Source organism: Nematolebias whitei, chromosome 16, assembly GCF_014905685.2.
Source record: "Nematolebias whitei isolate Nwh7 chromosome 16, NemWhi1, whole genome shotgun sequence".
Taxonomy (NCBI): Eukaryota; Metazoa; Chordata; class Actinopteri; order Cyprinodontiformes; family Rivulidae; genus Nematolebias; species Nematolebias whitei.
Window position 1 is genome coordinate 11,191,338 of NC_056513.1, and position 21,127 is coordinate 11,212,464.

The following is a 21,127-nucleotide window of genomic DNA, read 5'->3' on the forward strand; positions in this document are numbered from 1 at the left end:
GTGTGTGTGTGTGTGTGTGTGTGTGTGTGTGTGTGTGTGTGTGTGTGAGAGAGAGAGAGAGAGAGAGAGAGGGAGAGAGAGAGAGAGAGAGAAAGAGAGAGAGAGAGAAGGGGAGGTGGGGGGTGAGAGAGCCGTGTGTTGTAGCTTATCTCCATCCTATGCGGATTTCACTGCCTGGTCGAGAAGCTCGCATCCTCCTGGAAAGGCCGGACGCCGGGTGCTGACTAACATCCCCGCGTGAGGATTCCTGCAAACACGCACGCCGTTCGGCTCCTGGCACGGGGGGGAGAAGTGCCGAGATGCGGGGAGGATAATCATCTCCGTCCCGCTCAGCAGAGGGGGTATTTATTCCTGTCTAGGTGTTTTGAAGATACCCAGAAAGGTGATGATGCTGGTGGACAAGAGATGAGCGTGATGGTAAGCAGCGTCCCCCCCACCCACACACACACACACACACACACACATTTATGTTCAATTCTACATGTGCTCCACTTTAATGCTATAGCAGCTCCTGCCGGGGGGAGACAAGCTGCAGTCGGCCTTACAGAGAGAGAGGAGTCTTTGCTACACATGGCAATCCCCCGGAGGGAATCCACCGCATGAGGGGGCGTGGATGAGGGTGTGTTGCGGCGGGGTGGGGGGTCTAAGAAGAAGAGCCTATTAGACCCCACTCTCTCATTCAAGCCACTGTTACTCCAACTTATAGTGTTTAATAAGTAGGCCTGCTCTAACATAGTGATGCTTACACCTGCTTTCACGTCGAGCATGCGCATCGCAGCACAATGGAGTGACGTTAATTGTGTGTGATTTGAGCAAAATGACGCACTGGACTCAACTTTTTTTGAGGGACACTGGATTAAAAAAGCCATAGCAAACACAGAACAAGCTCTGAGTTATAAGATTATTTTTAGCCTTCTTGCTTTTGCTCTCTATGCTTATGACAACCAGCCAACTGTTCCCAGAAATGTCAGCATTTGAGCTTGAATTAACAGTAACTTGACGCTAGCTGCAGTTGGCCTTAAGACTGCTCATTAACGAGATTTTGCTCAGATTATTGTGTCCACTTGAGTCATGAATGAGTGTGAATCAGAAAATGTCCCTTCATCCCAGTAAAACACTATGGGTTGTATTATTCACAGTGAACCTTCACAGTTTGTCTCTGTGCTGCCAGACGTGTAATAGTGACATCTAAATCTGCTTTTTTTTTTTTTGAGAAACTGATGTTTTTTTAAGTAATTTTAGATTATACATTGGCTAAATTAGCCTCGTGGGTTAAAATGGCTCTTGAGCCATTTTAATCTGTCTCTCTGCATCCTCATCCAAAACTGACCCAACCTAAAATAAAAGACTAGAAACCAGGATGACTCGTGATGACAGTTAAAACAAGGTCTGTACTGCCTTTTCACCAGTTTACCAATAGGTGCGCTTTTCGACTGTAACAGGTCTAAACATTCCTTTGACATGTTTTTAAGTCAAAGGTTATGCTGACAAACAAACAAACAAACACAGGTTTTTAAAAAAGTCTGTATTATATAGCCATGAGATGTCCACAGTAACAGTCACCAGGCACCATGTTTGATGCTGAAAGAGAAGTGTCACATTTTTACCTAGCATAGCAACTATTCTAAACCTTTAAAAACTGAAGAGAATACTCTGAAAGGGACTTTTGATGTATCCTGAACAAACGTTGCAACTTAGCATTAAACAATCTATAAATATATTCTAAATATAAATATATTCTAAAGTTCTAGAATTGCGCCACTCAGGGTGGCTGCATGTTGGGAGTAACTCTGTATTTCTCTTTTGCTGGATGTAAATCACAGTTTCTGTGGCGATTGCTTCCTCTGCTTTCGGATGTTGGGCAGCTGGAAGGATTTTTACTGAAACTTTTTTAGTTTTGGACATTCGTTATGATGTGTAACCATAACAACAAGGTAGTTTTCTACAACCAGGAGCAGCTGATTAATATCTCAAAGCTCAAATAATATTTCAACTACAGCCCCAAATTTCAAATGAGTTGAAAAGGAGGCACCGTAGATGCATTCCCGTCTACATGCCTGCTGTGCTCAAGTGCCTGACCACTGAGATCCTGGAACTAGCAGGAAATGTGGCTCGTGATAACAGACGAACAGAGATCGTCTCTTGGCCGGCAGTCCGAAGCGACAATGAGCTCAGCAGGCTGCTGGGAGGAGTGGCTATCACTCTAAGAGGAGTTCAGTCCGGCATTCGGGCAGTCCTGCAACCCGAGGGAACCGAGAGGCAAACCGAGTCTGGGTGGACGGATCGGACGGCATCTGCAACCATTTTCTTGAGATCCGCTGTGGGATGGACCTTTACAATAGATCCTTCCTACCTATCAGAATCTATAACATCTCTTAATGAAACGAGGATAACAAGTTACAACATTTAATTTCCTTTTGGGATTAATAAAGTATTTTTGAATTGAATTGAATATGCATCAAATGTTATCTTTATGTTGGCATGTGAAGGATGTTTCACTTCCATTTGGAACCTTTAATCCCATTTTTTATTGTAATGGCCTTCTTGGGGAAAAAGCACTCCATAATGTGTTTGTTGTGTGTTTTCATGACTTGTCATGTGGATTAAGTTAAATTAAGAAAATGGTGCATGTGTGTGGCCTTCAGCTCACACCAGAGGAAATATGGAATTCACTCTCATCAGGATTTAAAGCATTTTGCAAATAATTCAGATTTATCGCTACGTAAATTTCCCACACATCATTTCAGATGATCCTATTGGATTTCCTGGATTTGTGTTCTCAGCTCTGAGAGCTGTTGTGCACACAGAAAGATCATGTTCCTCCTACAGTCTGAAAATATCTGTTCTGGTGTGAGGCTCAGATAAAGCGATTTAAAGCCCGGCATTTTAAAGCAGCTCACACCGTTGACTTTCTAACCTCTGCGTGTGAGGGTTCCTCTGTGTGTGTGCGTGAGTGTGTGTGTGTGTGTGTGTGTGTGAAGATGATTGTGCAGAAAGCTGATACCGGTTGCAGCTGCTGAGCAGAAGTTTCTTCTCCATGCCCTTCCTTCCCTCTGTGTCTCTCCAACACAAACACTCTCACACTCATCCCCTCAGAGTTTTGTATCCGTGCCGTCCCAGGCTCTCGGTGCTTCTGCTGATGCTGACTTTTTATGGAGCAGAACAAGGCCTCCTGAAACTCATTTACATTGTGAACTCTGGTGGAGAATCAGTGAATTATTACATTTTTAAAAAATCGAATGAAAAATAAACGTTATTTTAGCAGTAACGGAAACTTATAATGCTTTCACAACACTAAATTGTAATATTTGGAACTATAACGCATGAAAAAAGTACAAGTTTTACAATTTACTTTATGCTTTATTTCAGTGGAAATAATAATATATTTGTACATCCGATTCTCCAAAAAAAAAAAAGTTGTCACTGGAGCAATTTAGTGCTCCTAATAAGGTAAACAACGATAATGTTTTCTTAAGTTCAAGTTCAAGATTCTTTATTGTCATTCGCATCACATGTGGTACGTGAGATGGAACGAAATGATGTACTCAAGGTCCGTTACACCCAAAAATAGCAAAAATATAATGTATAAAAAGAAACACTTGATATATGCTAAGCAAATGCTAAACAATACACTAAAAGATCTAAGATATATACTAAACACTAATAATGTAAAATAATACGATATCAAAAAAAGTCCATACTCAATAATCCAGGTATACAATCCAACAATTTTCAGTCAGGTCATCTGGACAGTTTCTTTTTTTTTTTCTTTTTTAAAAGAAACTGTCCAGATGACCTGACTGAAAATTGTTGAATAATATGGTATATTAAACAGCGGCCCGAACATGCGTCTCTGATGAATAGATGGGTATTAAATGTGATGTCAGCAGATAATTGTAGCCATTTAATCCTGAAGCAATATCTACAAGTCTTATCTCTTTAAGGAATACATGATCAGAGGATCTTTAGTTTGTCAGCAAGTCTTTGAACAACTTTGAGACGGTTCAGATGAGGTTGTGTAGAGAAGCTGAAGTGTCCCACCAAGAAACCTTTCAGGCAAAGGGTCAAACGTCTTCAAAAAAACAATTTTAAAAAGTGTCCAGTTGACTTATTTTTAATTCAGTTCAATTCAGTTCAATAATACTTTATTAATCTCAAAGGGAAATTAAATGTTGTAACTTGTTATCCTTGTTTCATTAAGAAGTGTTATAGAGAGTGGTTGTAGGCAGGATGGGTCTCTTGTAAAGGTCCGTCCCACAGCAGATCCAAAGAAACTGGCTGCAGATGCCGTCCGATCCATCCACCCAGACTGCAAGTGCCGGGGGATGATCCCGATCCTTCTGCTGTCACGAGCCGTGTTTCCTTCCATTTCCAGGATCTCGGTGGTCATGCGCTTACAGCCAGCAGGGAGACGAGAATGCATCTACAGCACCTCCTTTTCAATTCGTCTGAAATTTGGAGCTGTAGCTGAGATATTATTTGAGCTTTTGAGATGTTAATCAGCTGCTCCCACTTGTAAAAACCACCTTGTTGTCATGGTTACGCATAATAACAAATGTCCAAAATTAAAAAGGTTTTATTAAAAATCCTTCCAGCTGCACAGCATATGATACCAGAGGAAATAATCATAAAAAAAAGATTTACCAGTACATCAAGAAAAAGAGGAATTAAAGTTTCCGAAAGCGATATTTCAGAATGAATGTAACAGAGCTGCTCCAACATGCAGCCACCCCGAGCGGTGCAATTCTAGAACATGTGGAATTTAAGCGTGAGGCCTTACACACAGTCAGCTCTGGTTTACCGAGTCAATGACGCTCATCACAACCAGAGGGAGTTACAGTTTGACTGGAGCTCGTATTGATCGATTCCCTCGTGTCCTCTCTGAAATAGAAATTTAAAAGAAAAATGTGGGTTAAGTGTGTGTGTCTGTGTGTGTCACATTCTGACCTGAATAATGAAAGCTTTCAAGAAGCTTCATTACACAACTGTGTGTGTGTGTGTGTGGGGGGGGGGGGGGGGGGGACCTACTTCTTTGTGATGGGACACCATTTAGGAGTAGCTCAGTACTATCTCCAGTCATTGTTTACATCAGTAAATTCTCACTGACACAGAAAGTAATGAAATTAATCAAACAATGTGAGTTTTACGATCTGAATATGTGAGCTCTAATTTTCAGAACTGGCTGTGTCAACCTGTCAGTAATCCTTTCTGTAAAAATTCAAATGCTTCAGCAGAACGATCGTTTGCTGAGTACAAATAATACAGAAGATTACTTCTGGGTTAATTCAGTTAAACTTACTGATACTGCACCTTTCAAGCTCTAATACAAGGTGCATCTTAGTGTTTTACACGACAAAAACAAAACTTACAAAGACACAGAATATAAGGGAATTACACTTGTAAAATCAATTCACAAGTGTTATTAAATTATTGATAAAATAAATATTAAAAGATAAAAGGAAAATGTAAAAACAAATAAAATGGTGCTTTTCAGCATGGTGAGGATGTTTCCTGATTTAAGTTGAGTTCCGTCAATTAAACAAAAACCTCATCCTGTTTAAATTAGAGATCAACAACACGTCTCGGTCAGAGAATACTTAAAATTTTCTTATTGGTGCACTGGGAGCAAAGAAAACACCACCTAGAGTAAATGGATTGTACTTCTATAGCACCTTTCTATCTTATCAAGATAATCAAAGCTCTTTACTCTACAATCTGTGCCCTCATTTACCCCTTCATACAACACTACTAGATCTATACAAAGAGTAATCAGTGCTTTAGATCACATTCATACACTGATGGGACACATATTGGAGGCAATGAGGAGTTCAGTGCCCAGGGACACTTTGGCATGTGACTGCTGGTGGAACCGAACCCCCAACTTCTGCATTGGAGGACGACTGCTCTAACCACTCAGCCACAGCTGCCCCAATAAGATGAATGAAGTAAGAATGAAGTCACAAAGTGAGTCTGAAAGGGTTGAAGAGCTGAAAAGAATTGCCTCAGTTTTGAATTTATTAAAAAGTAAAGAATAACAAGGACTTTATGTCTTCAAACAAAGTTTCTAAGGTTGTTGTTGAATTCCCTGCCATGTCCATATGTCACGGTGTCCTTGAGCAAGATGCCTATTCCTACCTGCTCCCTGGGTTCTCTGCCTGTTGCTCCTATGATTATCATCATCATCATCATCACCTTTGTTAAAGACACAATCAGGTCCATATAAAAACAAAATTCAAATAGATGATATAAAAAATTTAAAAAATAAAAAAATCACAAATGTAAGTCACAGATTTACAAAAAGGCTGAAACGCCAATGGTTCCACATTCTGGACTTAAATCTGACTGAGCTTTGTGCAATATCCGTTAGTATCAGGATGATGTTATTTGTAAAATCATGTAATCTCTGAATACTATACATCACTTTCAGCACTTTCATCATCATCTTCACAGGGAAAAAGTGTTCTGTTTTCTTGTTTCCTGGAGGACGCTAATAAAGAGAAAACACCACTGGTCTTAGTTCAGAACCCTGTAGAACACCACAACTAACTTTAGAATGTACAGCATTAGAGACTTAATATGAAGAAAATGTTGCTTTAAACAGATCAAAACAATACCTTTAATACCAAAACTATGTTTAAGACTCTTCGGATGTTGTGTTTAATAGTACTGAGTGCAGCACGGAAATTTAATAGAACAATCTGGTTCTGTTTGGGTCCCAGTGTATTCTGTATTCATATATCATCTTATCTCCTTTTATAGGGGCATGGTAAAACTCCTGGCAGAGAAGAGGAGCATTTCCTGGTGTAGCTACCTCTCCTCCTCCCATCCACCGCTCCCCTTTCACCCCCTTTTCACCTGTTGAGCATTTGCTTTCCTTACTCTCCCTTTACATCTTCCATTCCAAGTCACCATGACAACCTCTGCCCTGCGCCGTCAGGTGAAGAATATTGTGCACAACTATTCAGAAGCCGAAATCAAGGTATTTGAAGAATACATTTGTTCTCTTTAAATGTGTGTTAGGTCATTTAGAAAGTGTAAACTGATACAATTCTTGTATCAAAATGTTTTGAGTCCCTCCCCCTCTGCTTCAGCCTCGGACCTTTTCATACTGCAAAGATGCACGTACTCCTGAATAGAGAGAACAATGCATGCTTGATAAAAGATGGACATTATGATGTTCTCTGTGTCAATGTGAAGGTTCGCGAGGCCACTTCAAACGATCCATGGGGCCCGTCCTCGTCTCTCATGTCAGAGATCGCTGACCTGACCTTCAATGTTGTGGCATTTGCTGAGGTCATGGGCATGGTGTGGAAACGCCTCAATGACAGCGGCAAGAACTGGAGACACGTTTACAAGGTGTGTGTGTTTATTTCACTTCCTATGTGCTGTGAAAACCATTTTCTTTTATCTTCTTTAATCAAGTTTTTGAGCTACAAGTGGACTGTTTAGTGTTTATGTGCATATTTGCACTTGCAAATAAAAAGTCCATTCAATTCAAGAATCAACATTTGACTTCAGGCCCTGACTCTGCTGGATTATCTGCTGAAGACTGGATCAGAGAGGGTGGCCCAACAATGCCGTGAAAACCTATTCACCATTCAGGTACACAGTACACCACACAAACAACATGATGGTCTGGTCGTAGCTATAACTGATCCCCTACACATACTCTGAGAGCACAAGATTTGGGTTTCAAATTTAGCCCTAAACTGCTTTCAACTTTATCTGTTACCAAAGTATTTCATGAACAACAGAATCAATTTTGATTAAAAAATAAAATAAAATCCAGGAAATTGATTGGACGTACATCTATAACTTGGAAAACACAAAAATGGTATAACTCAATGACTTTTACAGATATTGAGCTACATTTTGATGTGGTTGTAGCCGAACATCATCTTTAACACATACTTTCAGAATGGACTCTTTCATTTCTCAACACAAGTTAATCCTTGTCTGAAACTCTCAGATGAAAGTCTGTGGGCGATAAACATTCAGCTGCAAACTAACAAAAATGAGGATAGAAACACAGGAAAGTTTCTGAACAAGGCACTTGCTAAGCAGGTAAGCTCAGCTCCTGTTTGGCCTAAGGAGCATCAAGGAGACCTCTCAGACTCCAAAGTTGTCTTGTCTCCTTTCTGTCAGTCATTGAGCTTTTTAGAAAACTGACATCAGCTAAAATACAGACATGAAAATTCATGCTCAGTAATCCAGGTAGAAAATCCAACAAAGTTCAGTAAGTTCATCTGGACGGTTTCTTTTTTTTTTTTTGTTGAGAAGTTTCATCCTTCATCCAAAGGACTTCATCAATCTGAGGAGCCACACACAAACAAACTCAGTCCCACTGAGTGAGTGTGTGAGGTAATGTGCTGCTTGTGGGACTGAGTTTGTTGTGGCTCCTTGGACTGATGAAGTCCTTTGGATGAAGGACGAAACGTCTCAACAAAAAAAGAAACTGTCCACATGACCTGACTGAACTTTGTTAAAATACAGACATTTTATAATAAAAAGGGTACCACTTTACAACAAGGCTCCCCTTATAGATGCTTATAAATGGTATGTTATTGATTCCTCTATAAACACTTTATAAATCTTTAATAATTGTTTATTATGCATTAATTAAGGGTGACGGAGAGACAAAACTGACCCGTTTTTTGCCAAATAGTGAGCCAAATCTGCCACCTATTTCATCTAGAGTTGTTATATTAAACATTTCAGACTAAGTTACTACCTTGTAAGTACAATAAGCATTTGTAAACCTATTGTTTTAGCATATAATATTGTACTTTACCACTGCATTATAAGTATCTACAACTAATATTATATCCTAAAAAAATTTGGTTTACAAATGCTTATTGTGCTTACAAGGTAGTAACTTATTCTGAAATGTTTAATATAACAACTCTAGATGAAATGTATAGGTGAACAGATTTGGCTCACTATTTGGTAAAAAACTGGTCAGTTTTGTCTCTCTCTTACCCTTAATTAACACATAATAAACAATGATTAATGATTTATAAAGTGCTTATAGAGGAATTAATAATGTATCTATAAACTATTTATTTTCCATCTATAAGGGGAGCCTTATTGTAAAGTGGTACCAAAAACAGTATTTTAAGATCTTTGAAGCAAAACTGTAAATAGTAAAGTGTTTTAGGAATATGTAAAGATTTAGCGTACATGAACTGAAATGAATTAACTAAAAGTTGGAGAAATATGCCGGCTTCACAAATTCTTGTTGATCGTCTCGCTTTCAGACGCTGCGTGACTTCCAGTACGTGGACCGTGATGGAAGAGACCAGGGGGCCAACGTTCGAGAAAAAGCACGGCAGCTGGTGTGTCTGCTGCGGGACGAGGACCGGCTCCGCCAAGAGAGAAGTCAAGCCTTGAAGACCAAGGAGCGAATGGCTGGAGGAGGAACCGGAGGGAGCGGGAGCGGAGGTGGGAGCGGTGGCGTGTGCGGAGGGATTCCCCCATCCTACCACCCAGGCAGACGCACAAGTCAGCCCAGCATGGCTGTGCTGTACGGCGAAGAGTTCAGCCGCTCCAGAGGCTCTCCGTCCTCCTTCAACTGTGAGTTTACACTCGTCTGGAGCACTTTGACTTTTTCTACTTTATGAATAAACAGATGGAGAAATAAAAATAAACAGGTACTGAGGCTTATCATCACATACCCCATGAACAACTTTTTGTGCAGTAACACAATACTTTAAACTACTCAATACAAAAGTGATCAACACTATCAATATTGTGGCATTGACCAGAAAATGTTCATTCACTTTGTGTACTCCTCGTCTCTGTGCTTCTGCTCATGCAACCTCACACTGAATGGCAATGATGAACAATTAAGGTTTTACCGTCTGTGTGTCTGTCTGTTGCCAAAATATGTCATGAACTACTCGACAGTTTGTAAAGAAACTTGCATAAATTAATTAATGGACGTACAACTACAAATGAATAACTAAAGGAGCCAATTCAATCCAAGATGGGCGCCACAGCTAAGCAACCTTAGCCAATAAAGAAGTGGCTATGACTCAGTCAGTGGTACAGATGTTGAGCTAAAGTTTAATGTGGTAGGAGCTGAGAGTCATCCACAGACACACTCTGAGCATGACATCTCACAGTATTGTATGAAATCATGCATAACGTTATTTTCAACGTTTGACCAAAATGGCTGTAACTACATCGTTTCACTACAAAGTTCTGGCATGAAAGGCTGCGGACGATATGCACCCCCTCCAGGAATGCCAGGCCTTTAGGTTAAAATGTCATTCCTCGTTCTCTCTGCAGCATCGGCCTCGTCTCCGCGCGCCGCCTCAGACCTGGAGCAGGCTCGACCTCAGACCAGCGGGGAGGAGGAGCTGCAGCTGCAGCTGGCTTTGGCCATGAGCAGGGAGGAGAGTCAGAAGGTGAAACAACACATGCACAAAGACGTGGTAATCTGCCGTACCTCTGGTGTAACCATCTCTGTGGGCACGCACGTGGGTTCTCAGAACCATAGACACACTTGCCTTGTGGCTTTCTTTATGGTTATCAGTGTTTTGAACATTCGCCCACAACGTTAGCCCTGCAGTCCCGTTACCATAGAGACGAATGATGACAACTATAGACTGCCTGAAGCTTTAAACCAAAATGATCCACACACAAACAGACAAAAACACACCTAACAGTTCTGTGTGAGTGTTTAATAATAAACCATTGAATTTAGTGTCTGTGTGATAATGCTTGCCACTATAGGTGCATGCTGAGGGATAACGTTTTTATATGAGTTTGTCTGTACCGTTAGCTAAACGCCTAATTAAGCTGTTGGTTAAAATCCATCCTGTCTTCTTTGTTAGTCACATTTTCTCTTTAACTGTGCAGGTTTAAATTTTCATCTTCCTTTCTTTCCCAAAGGACATAAATCAGCGTATTTCTTTCAAACAATGTCAAAGTTTTCTGTCAAATTTGGGGTTTTCTCTCTTTTTGATTTAAACTTGTTCCCACTTTGTGCTCAATGTTGCTGCATAAAAAAGCATGTCATTTTTTTTTTTTTACATTTGCTGGACCAAGACATTGAGTTGTTTTGCTCACTATGGTGTGTTCGTGTGATTCAGAGTCGGTACTTGTTGCATTGATGATGTCACGATGCCGCCCCTGCAGGAGCAGCGTTGTCGCCAAGGAGACGACTCACTGCTACAGAAAGCCTTGGATGAGAGCCGCAGAGAGAGCCGGTCAGAGACACACGAGGTTAGTTTCAAAATGCGTGTGTGTTAGCAGGATAGCATGTGTGTGGGTAAATGCTTGTACTTTAGTGTATATTTGCATTGAAAGGTGGGTGGGCGGTGTGATTGTAGGAGGCTGCTGGCAGGCATTTTGAGAATGAAGCTGAGCAAAACGATGACTGAAAGAAAAGAGAAAGGGGAGGGGCTTAATGCGACAATAATAAATGAACCGTAACGAGGGAGATGTAAGAAAGAAAGGGCAAAGTGCTGAGGGAGAACAAGAAGATGCATGCAGAATAACAACTGAGTTTGACCTTGAACGCAGCATCACCTTTCCCTAAAAGCACAGTCCTTAACTTTTAGTACATTAACTCTTGAACACAAATTGTTCAACCCACCAATCGGAGTCATTCGGCGCATTATGTTAACATCCCTGCAGCGCGTAACTGGTCGAGTGCTTTCAGTCGCATCAGTGAAACATCAGGCAGGAATGTAATGTTTTTTTAACTGGCAACAAAAAAAACATGAAACATACACAACCATTTTTGACATACAAAAATAAAAGTAATAAAACTTCACATAGGAGTAGCTCTTCATAGAGGTGTTCATTGTTGTGGTGAATAGCTAGGACTGTGTTATTTCAGGGGGGTTCGCAGGAACACCTCATTCACACAGACACTCCGATCAGAGAGCGAGGCCGGACACAGTGGAACAGTCTTCAGATTGAACTGAGCGCACTCCAACTTCCATACATCTGGGTGTACATTAATAGGTCACTTGTAGTTTAGTTTGTCCTATTCCCTACAACTTGTCTCTGAATCTCTCTGGTATCTGAAATAAACAAACACAATATAACTGAGAAGACTAAATCAAGCACATGGTAACTTGAGGCTTAGATTGAACTTAAATGACTGTTAGCTAGTTAGTTAGAACAGAAAAACACTAAATGACATTCCTACACAAGTGATGCTAACATGCTAACATATACAGTATTAGCGCTGAAATTCGCCGCTTCATTTCAATATGAAAAGAACTAAATAGTAATTGTTAACAACTTGTTATAGCTCACTTTTATCACAAGTGCAGACAGGAAGCAATGTAAAAAGAACCAGAATCACACTGAACAAATTAATATGTATGTTCCCAAGGACCCCATAGCAGCCCAAGAAGGTGCCTAATGTAAAAACTTCAGCACTAAACAGATCCTTGTGTATATGATGGTGATATATATATATATATATATATATATATGTGTATATATAAACCGGATGTTTATAGACACTGTCTAAAAGGATGGCACAACTATTTTTTCCTCATTAAATCCGATTTAAACTTTTCCTGGTACCTGGCTGAAGCAGCCATCTTTTACCTGCTGAAGTTGGTTAGAGAGCATCTTTATCCAGAGTGAGACGACATGTGCAGAAAGACCACTCATCAAGGAAGAAGCCATTACTCTGAAAGCAACATAAAAAAAAAAGCCAGATTACACTTTGCAAACGTGCACAATAAACCTAAAGTTTTGGAGACGTGTCCTGTGGTTTGATTAAACTAAAATTGAACTGATTGGCCACAATGACCAATTAATGTTTTAAAGAATTTGTAATATTCATCTTTTTTATCTTTTTCTTCCCTTCTAGTCTGCCATGTTGGACCTCGTGGACATTTTTGGCTCATCATCTGAGCCACAGCCTCCCACTGGCGACCCATGGCCCACAGTTCAGCCCCCCAGTAACACCATCTCCAACCCCTGGGTCTCTGTAGGTGGGTGCTTTGTTACAGACACCTGAATGTTTTTTAATCAGAACAACACCTGTGCTTCACCATACTCAGAAAATAAAATAAAAATCTAAATCTGACTTCTCAGCAGTCCAGTCCAGCTCTCCTGTGATTGGCAGCTCTTGGATGGACCCTCCCCCCTTTTCTAACACATCCAATCCCTGGGCTCCATGTGCCAACTCGCACACAGACCCCTGGGAGGTGGCACAGGCACCATCCAGTCCCCCCTGTGATGCCTGGGATGGCCCCACAAATGGGGGTACTTTATGTTTCACATACATTTAGCATCACAAGGTTCCATCAGATTGCATGCCTGTGTTAGTTTTCTTTGATTTTTGACACATATGTATGTATTGCTTTATATCCGTGCTGCTTTAGTCCGTTTTCATTTCCCCAAACAGACGATGACGGGACCGATCCATTCACAGCCCAAGAGGAGGAGAGGCTTCAGCAGGAGGTTCTCCGAGTGTCCCCCCCTCTGCCTGCCAGCCCAACAGGTAGAGAAGTGTTAAGAACAAGAAGCACCATAGGTTTCACTGTACACGTGACTCAAATCAATCAAAACTAATTTTTTATTTTAAACAAAAGTTACTGATATAATATTTTTTGATTAAAAAAATAGATTTAACAGGTTCAGATCTAGCATTATGCATCTATCTTGGGTTATTAAACTGCATGTGGAAGCTCTTCACACCTGGCATTAATTGTGTACCCTAAAACGTTTTTTCTGTCAGATGTCAGTTATCTGCTTTATGTACAAATACACACAGCCATGTCTCACAGTAGCTGCGCAAATTAATCTGCTGACGTTTCAGTAAAAACGACAATATATTCAGACACCTGAACTTTATATATTATTATGTTGTCGATCATTTTTGTAGAAATATCTCTTGATGAGTCTAACTATGTAACACAGCCATGATGACTGAGAAATATTATGCACTGAAAACTGGAAGTTTGACCCTGTAAAATAAAATTCCACCTAAGTAAAACACAGTACTCTGACTACCATCAACTGTTTTATACAGCTTCATTGTGAACGTATTACAAAGTGCTTTTGTGTTTAATTAGTTGAAGTTCATGTGACGTAATGCACGAGATCAGCAGCATGGTTAATCAGTATCATGAGATCATCAGCAGCATGAGATCAGCAGCATGGATAATCCACAGCATGATATAATCAGCAGCATGAGATCAGCAGCATGAGATCACCAGCAGCACAATATCAGCAGCATGGATAATTAGCAGCATGAGATAATCAGCAACATGAGATAATCAGCAGCACAAAATCAGCAGCATGGATAATCAGCAGCATGGGATCAGTAGCATGGATAATCTGCAGCATGATATAATCAGCAGCACAAGATCAGCAGCATGAGATCACCAGCAGCACACGATCAGCAGCATGGATAATCAGCAGCATGAGATAATCAGCTGCATGAGATAATCAACAGCACAAAATCAGCAGCATGGATAATAAGCAGTATGAGATCAGCAGCAGCATGGATAATCAGCAGCATGATATAATCAGCAGCATGGATAATCAGCAGCCTGAGCTCACCAGCAGCACAAGCTCAGCAGCATGGATAATGAGCAGCATGAGATAATCAGCAGCATGAGAACTCACCTCCATCTCAACGAAAAGTTATTTTTGATGTGAAGTTGTAAGATTGTAAAATTTTGATGAACAGTTCATTAAAAGTGAAGGTGAAATTGACTTTTTTTTAAATCTGAAACATCCGGGTAATAATTGTGCTCTTTGTGTCGGGTCACATCCATTCAGCTGGATGATCTGCAGCTGGGCTCAGATTAACTGCTCTCAGAATACAAATGTATGCAGACCAGGGGGTTATTATTAATTATAATTTTAAAATACTCGGATCATTGGAGTAATTTTTCAGCTAGAACAACCAAACGGAGAAACGTCTAAAGCCAGTGTAGTCTTTTCAATCTCTGTTGTAATGCAACCAACTGGATTCATAAAATAAAATTGTTCATGACCTGTTTGTGTGTAAACTTGAACCTTTTTCTTTATAAATAGATTATTAACGATGCATCAGCGTTAAAATGTGTTTTGAAGTTCTACTCTTTGATTTGCAGATGCTGAGCTGTTTGGAATCAAACCTACGTCCCACTTGTTTTCTGGACAAGACTCCAGGTCGGATCTGTTCAGAGCGGACCCGCCGGTGAAACCCCTGGTAAATGGACGGGAGTCAGACAGCCCTGAGATGTTCCACTTGTCCCGGTTAGCGCCCCCCCTCGGCGCCCCGCCTGCACGTGTGTGTCGGACTCCAGAGGCTTTTCTAGGACCCACGGGGGCCTCGCTGGTCAATTTGGACACTCTGATACCTCCTAAGCCTCCCAGCAAGATGCAGAATAACCCCTTCCTCTCAGGTAAGCACATAAATATTTCTGGGATGAAGTATTTTATGTAAATGTACTTTAATAAATATACTTACTACAGGCCTGAGTGCACCATCTCCCACCAACCCGTTCCACTGCGACCAGCCGCGCCTCACCCTCAACCAGATGCGGCCGTGCTCCACCTCGCCTCTGCCTCCTCACATGCTGCATTACAGCCCGTCGCTGCCCCTCCCTCTGCTCCACCAGCCCCCCGTCCTCCCGTCCTCCCTCACACAACCTCCTGCTGGACTCCTGGACCTCCCCTCTAACCTCCCGCAGCCTCTGCTCCCCCTGTCTCCACGATCAGCCCAGACTCAAACACACAGCCACAACCCGTTCCTCTGAGTCGCCGCCACCTTCCCACCTTCCCAAGACTGGACTGTTGTTTCATTTTCTGGAATAGTGTGGTGGAACGGGCCAGAACTGGTCTGATGTCATTGTGCAAATTCAAAGCGGATTAAAGTCGGGTTGACTAAACTTGTGTCTGAAGGCGCATCAGCTGCTACAAAGCCTGAAGTCTTGAAGAACAAAGATCTCACTCTCTCGTGCACAGATGTGCTCTCAGGATGCAAACATGTCGGCAACACCCAACCTGAAAAGTGTGAAGCTTTTCCCATCACCTGTATCAACTCTGACCACAGGGACGTTTGTTTTGGAGATCAAGATCAAGGTGCACACTTCGATTCACCCTCACTGCTGCTCCACCGACCAAAGCATGAATGCCTCCAAAGCCCCGAGACTCCAAATTACTCTTTTATTCTGAGCACTTCCTTGAAATGAATCTTTTTTTTTTTTTTTTGTCTGTTAAGTTAAACTTTATATTTAGCTTTCTGTTTCTGGAGAAGCTCCAAATCTGTGGGATTGAAGCACACGCCTCCTTTTTACATATAGATTACGGTATATAATCCCCTTTGCCGTTTTTCAAAGTCAAGAGCACGTTAGCTCGAGATTCCAGGAAAAAAAAAAAAATTAGTTTAATTTAACAATGGAATAAAAACCAGCTCTTGATAAATCTTACTCGCTCCATGTGGACCTCTTCATAATCTCAGATTGTACCCGATTAGACCCCGGTGCCTACCTCTACACACCTCACCACCACTCTGTCTCACCTTTACACCATGAATTAATGCATTTGGCTTCAGAAACCAAAATACAGGAATGTCAGACACTTTATTTCAGAGTGGAAGAGAAAAAAAACATCAAACAATAATCTGATGTCCTGCTCTTTGCTCACCTCGATGCTGATGATTTCAAAAATCTTGAGCTGATTCAGACTTTACCACTGCACTGACACTGGACACGAATGTAAAATGCCTACCTATAAACACACACAGGCTGAGTACATATGTATTTAATAGAAATATATTGCTGTAATATGGAAAACTATATCAATAAATGGCTGGTGTTTGCATTTTCATTGGATTTGATGATGAATGAGTCATCCTTTGTTTCTGCTCTGGTCACTGCGCTCACTGAAAGGGTGTCTAAGTTCATCCCATTATTGAAAATAGTACCTGTGCAAGGCATCATGGGAAGGCAAAGTCAGACTGACTAGCTAAGACAAAAAAAAAGAAAATATCTCAGTTTAAGCTAGAAAAATTGCTTTTCCTGCGAAAATGCGAAAGTGTGATTGCTTATTGCAGAAGAACTTGCTGAAAAATGGCTGAAATTAACTAAAAAACTGCTAAAATGTAGCTGAAAATGTAGAACAAGCATAAATCAGCAGGAGAAAACAAAAAGAACAAAAGTTGAAATGAGTGCAAAAAATGTGGGATTAGCTGAAAAAAGCTAATATTAGCATAAACAGCTGAACAGTAGCTGAAATAACTGAAACTAACAAAGATAAGCTGAAAAGAGCATAAGTTGACATTATCATAAATAAGTTAATTAGGCATAAAGTAGCACAAATTACCACAAAAACATGAATTTATCTGAAAACAGCTGCAATTAGCTAAAATATGCTAAAAAGCTAGCTGAAAAGGTAGAAGAAGCTTAAATTAGCAAAAGAAAGCAGAAAGAACAAGTTTGCCCAATTTGGCTGAAAGAAGCAGAAATGAGCACGAATTAGTGGAAATTAATTACCCGAAAAAAGCTGAAATTAGCAACAACAACAAAAATCTGCTGAAAAGGCTAGACAGAAGCTAAAATTACAAGAAAGAAGTGGAGAGAGCACATTTTTGCTGAATTAGGCAAAAAAAAAGTAAATGATTGCAAAAAAAAAATGTGGAAATAGCCGATAATGCTTAAATTAGCATATAAACAGCTAGTAGCTGAAATAGCAGAGCAAGGTGAAACGTAGAAATAAACTGAAAGGCGCTGAAAGAAGTTAGAAGAAGCACAAAAATGTTGTAGTTAGCATAAAGATCCTGAAAGGAGCACAAAACGGCTGAAAATAGCTAAAAAAAATAATAATTTGCACAAGGAAGCTGAAGCAGAACAAAATGTGAAAGGAGCAGTAAAAGGTTGTAAACAGATCGAAAGAGATGAAGGATGGAAAATGAGCTCAATTCGTTTTCTATGAGAAAAAAAAAAAAGCAGAAAAGACTAAATATTTCAAAAAGCTAAAGGTTGTACTACCAGTACCAAAAGTCATAGCAGGATTGTCCTGAACAATCTGAAAGTTTTGATTTATGATTTGTTGAAATAAATAAAACTGTGGGACGAGAAAGACGCTGAAAAAAACACAGAAGAAAATTAGTGTGGATGCTTCATAAACATTCACACAAAAACAAATGTTCTGCTGAGTTGTTGTGTTGGCTCTTTAAATGCACTGATTCAAAGTATTTTTCTAATATTATAAAAGTAGAATCAGTAAAAGTGTAAAGCAGAACCTAATCTTTCATTTATTTAATCTATGGTCAACATTATTTTTCTCACTCTTACAACACTTCCTCTGAGTGCAGGAGCAAAGTGATCCTCAGGTTTCAAAAGAAAACATCCACAAAGTTTATTATTTCTAATGGAACTACAACTTGTAGTGTTTAAAGCAGATCCACTGCTTCACATCTTGGTTTGTCATCCATGTTTTAAATTCTGCCATCCTGGGTTGCATCTGGCCTCTGCACTTGTTAAGGCTCTCAGTTCATCAGACACAGACAGTATCTACAGAGCCAACAAATCTTAGTTTATTACTCCTGCAAACCACTAGGTAGCAGCATTGTCTCAACAGTTAGTACAATCCCATAATCTGATTCTACACTGACAAATGATACAAAAAATATTAGAAACTGTAAACTTCAACATTTGCCCTACAAAAATGTCAGTACAATTTTACAATAAGCACTTCAGCACACGACTTTTAAAAACGTGTACAAAGATATCACTCAGAAATGGTCAAGAGTTCATCCATAAATTCATCCATCCATCCATCCATTCATCCATTCATTTATCCATCATCCATGTATCCATCCATCCATTCATCCATTCATTTATCCATCATCCATGTATCCATCCATCCATCCATCCAAATCTGTGGCATTATGAAGCAAAAAAGGGAAACAAAGATTAATAAAATTACCCCAACTGTCCACAAATAACTTTTTAATGTTCTTTTTTCTTTTATCATGTCATTTTTCAGCATTTAGACACATCCATCAGCCTTGATACTAACTCCTGTTTTATTATCATTATTATTATTATCGTAATAATTATTACGATAATAATTATCCATCCATCCATTATCTTTTACCCGCTTGTTCCATTTTGGGTCACGGGGGTCGCTGGTGCCCATGTCCAGCAATCACTGTGCGAGGGGCGGGGTACACCCTGGACGGGTCGCAAGTCCATCACAGGGACACATAGAGACAAACGAGATAAACAACCATTCACTTTCTCACTCACACCTAGGGACAATTTAGAGTTACCAATCAGCCTAACATGCATATTTTTGGTCTGTGGGAGGAAACCGGAGCACCCGGAGAAAACCCACGCATGCACGGAGAGAACATGCAAACTCCACCCAGAAAGACCCCTGGACTGGGATTTGAACCAGGGACCTGCTCGCTGAGAGGCAGCAGCTCTACCAGTTGCGCCACCGTGCTGCCCATAATAATTATTATCATTATTAATATTACCAATACTCTTATTATTATTACATTATTATTATTATTATTATTATTATTATTATTATTATTATTATTATTATTATTATTATTATTACTAATGCTATTATTATTATTATTATTATTCGTAGTGTTGTTGTTGTTGTTGTTGTTGTTGTTGTTGTTGTTATGCTCTGTTAATCCCTAATGGTAAAATTAATCCTCTATTTTTTCCCATGGAACATTTGAGCACACCGCTGCCATCAATGGTGACAGAGGAGCAGGTGGAGGGTTAAATGCCTTGCTCATGGGCCCACTATGGGGCAGATAAGGGTAGAAGCAGATGGAGGTGCTTCACCTTTCCTGCCAAAATATTTTGTGCCGGTCTGGGAGATTCAAACAGGGGAAACAGTCTCACCTAACCTCTGCACCATCAGCCCATTTGTGTGTGTCTGCAGCACCAGACAGACTAAAACAACTACAAAAGTGTTTTTTTAATCAAACAGAAGGTCAAATACATACAACTGTCTAAACAAAATGAAAAGATTTAAGCAAAGCCTCTTACGCCTGCACAACCAGACACCCTCTGACACTTTTCCTTCCCTTTGATGTGATTTCTGTCCAAACACAATCAGGCGCAGTCTGATTAGATCCAAGCAGCTGCAGTCTCGACCTCCCGATACAGTAAATCAACTGGTGCGCACACTTGATATGCAACGCTGCCATGTGGTGTTGATTTGTTGGAGGAGGGGACATAAACATGCAGCGGTGAGTAATAGTGGGAACAGTTGTTTGAGGCAGCGAGCACTATTTTCCGTTCTGAAATGGCCCCGTGGAACGACGAGACTTTGCAAACCTGCAGTGCAAAGGATCACAGACCTCAGTCTGAACTTGTAAAATGGAAACATCTGAATGAAATAATTGACTGTGAGATAAATATGCATGGCAGTTATTAATCTCTATTAGTCAAAAACTAATATGGAGTTTGTTTCACGGCACAAGTGCAGCTCGGAGGTTCCTAATAAACACACACAGCAAAAACTAACAGCCAAGTCGACAAGATTCAAAGATTCATCACATATGCTGGTAGAGCAAAGAAATAAAACAGTCTTCTGCTTCTCTGCTAGCCTGGTTACAATGTTTTAATGCTTCTGCAGAAAAATCATCTGGATTTTAGAGATTTCACTTCATGCAAACATGAGAGTATAATTACACATCTTGGCCCCCTGGAGCAGTGAGGCAGTCGAGTGATGAATGAAGCGTCGCCTGATGGAGGTGCTGCTGCAATGTGGGAACAATTAGTCTGCAGGAGGAACTAAACCCAGCGTGCTCACAGGTACTCAGGCTTCTTTCATCCACTTTCTATACAACAAGTCTTACTTTATGTGTTTGAGTGGGTAACATTTTTTAAATTTATTTGCTGATGTTGTTTTTGCTTCATTTTTTTGTTTTGTAAAATATAACAGACACTCACTGCCACATCTCCAGTCTGCCATCTAGGTGAACCACTATCTCCACCACCTCCACTTCTCCCATGATGGAATGCTGGAAATTGAAAAAGCATCAAGAGAAATCATTTTTCAATTATTTGGGGATTTTGGGCTGTAGTTGAGGTATTACTTGAGCTTTTGATATGTTAATCAGCTGCTCCCGGTTGTTAAAAAAAATAAAATAATATATATATATATATATATATATATATAT

The 21,127-nt window shown here is 40.2% G+C and overlaps 1 protein-coding gene across 1 annotated transcript; it reads left to right on the forward strand.

Moving 5' to 3' along the window:
* The first annotated feature begins 7,247 nt into the window (after positions 1 to 7,247).
* On the forward strand, positions 7,248 to 15,728 carry epn3b (epsin 3b). The gene is given in 10 exon segments (XM_037690186.1): positions 7,248 to 7,356; positions 7,519 to 7,602; positions 9,258 to 9,573; positions 10,291 to 10,409; positions 11,143 to 11,229; positions 12,842 to 13,016; positions 13,069 to 13,239; positions 13,382 to 13,477; positions 15,081 to 15,374; positions 15,445 to 15,728. Coding segments are annotated over 10 exon segments (1,686 nt in total). The 5' UTR covers positions 7,248 to 7,296.
* The last annotated feature ends 5,399 nt before the right edge of the window (positions 15,729 to 21,127 follow it).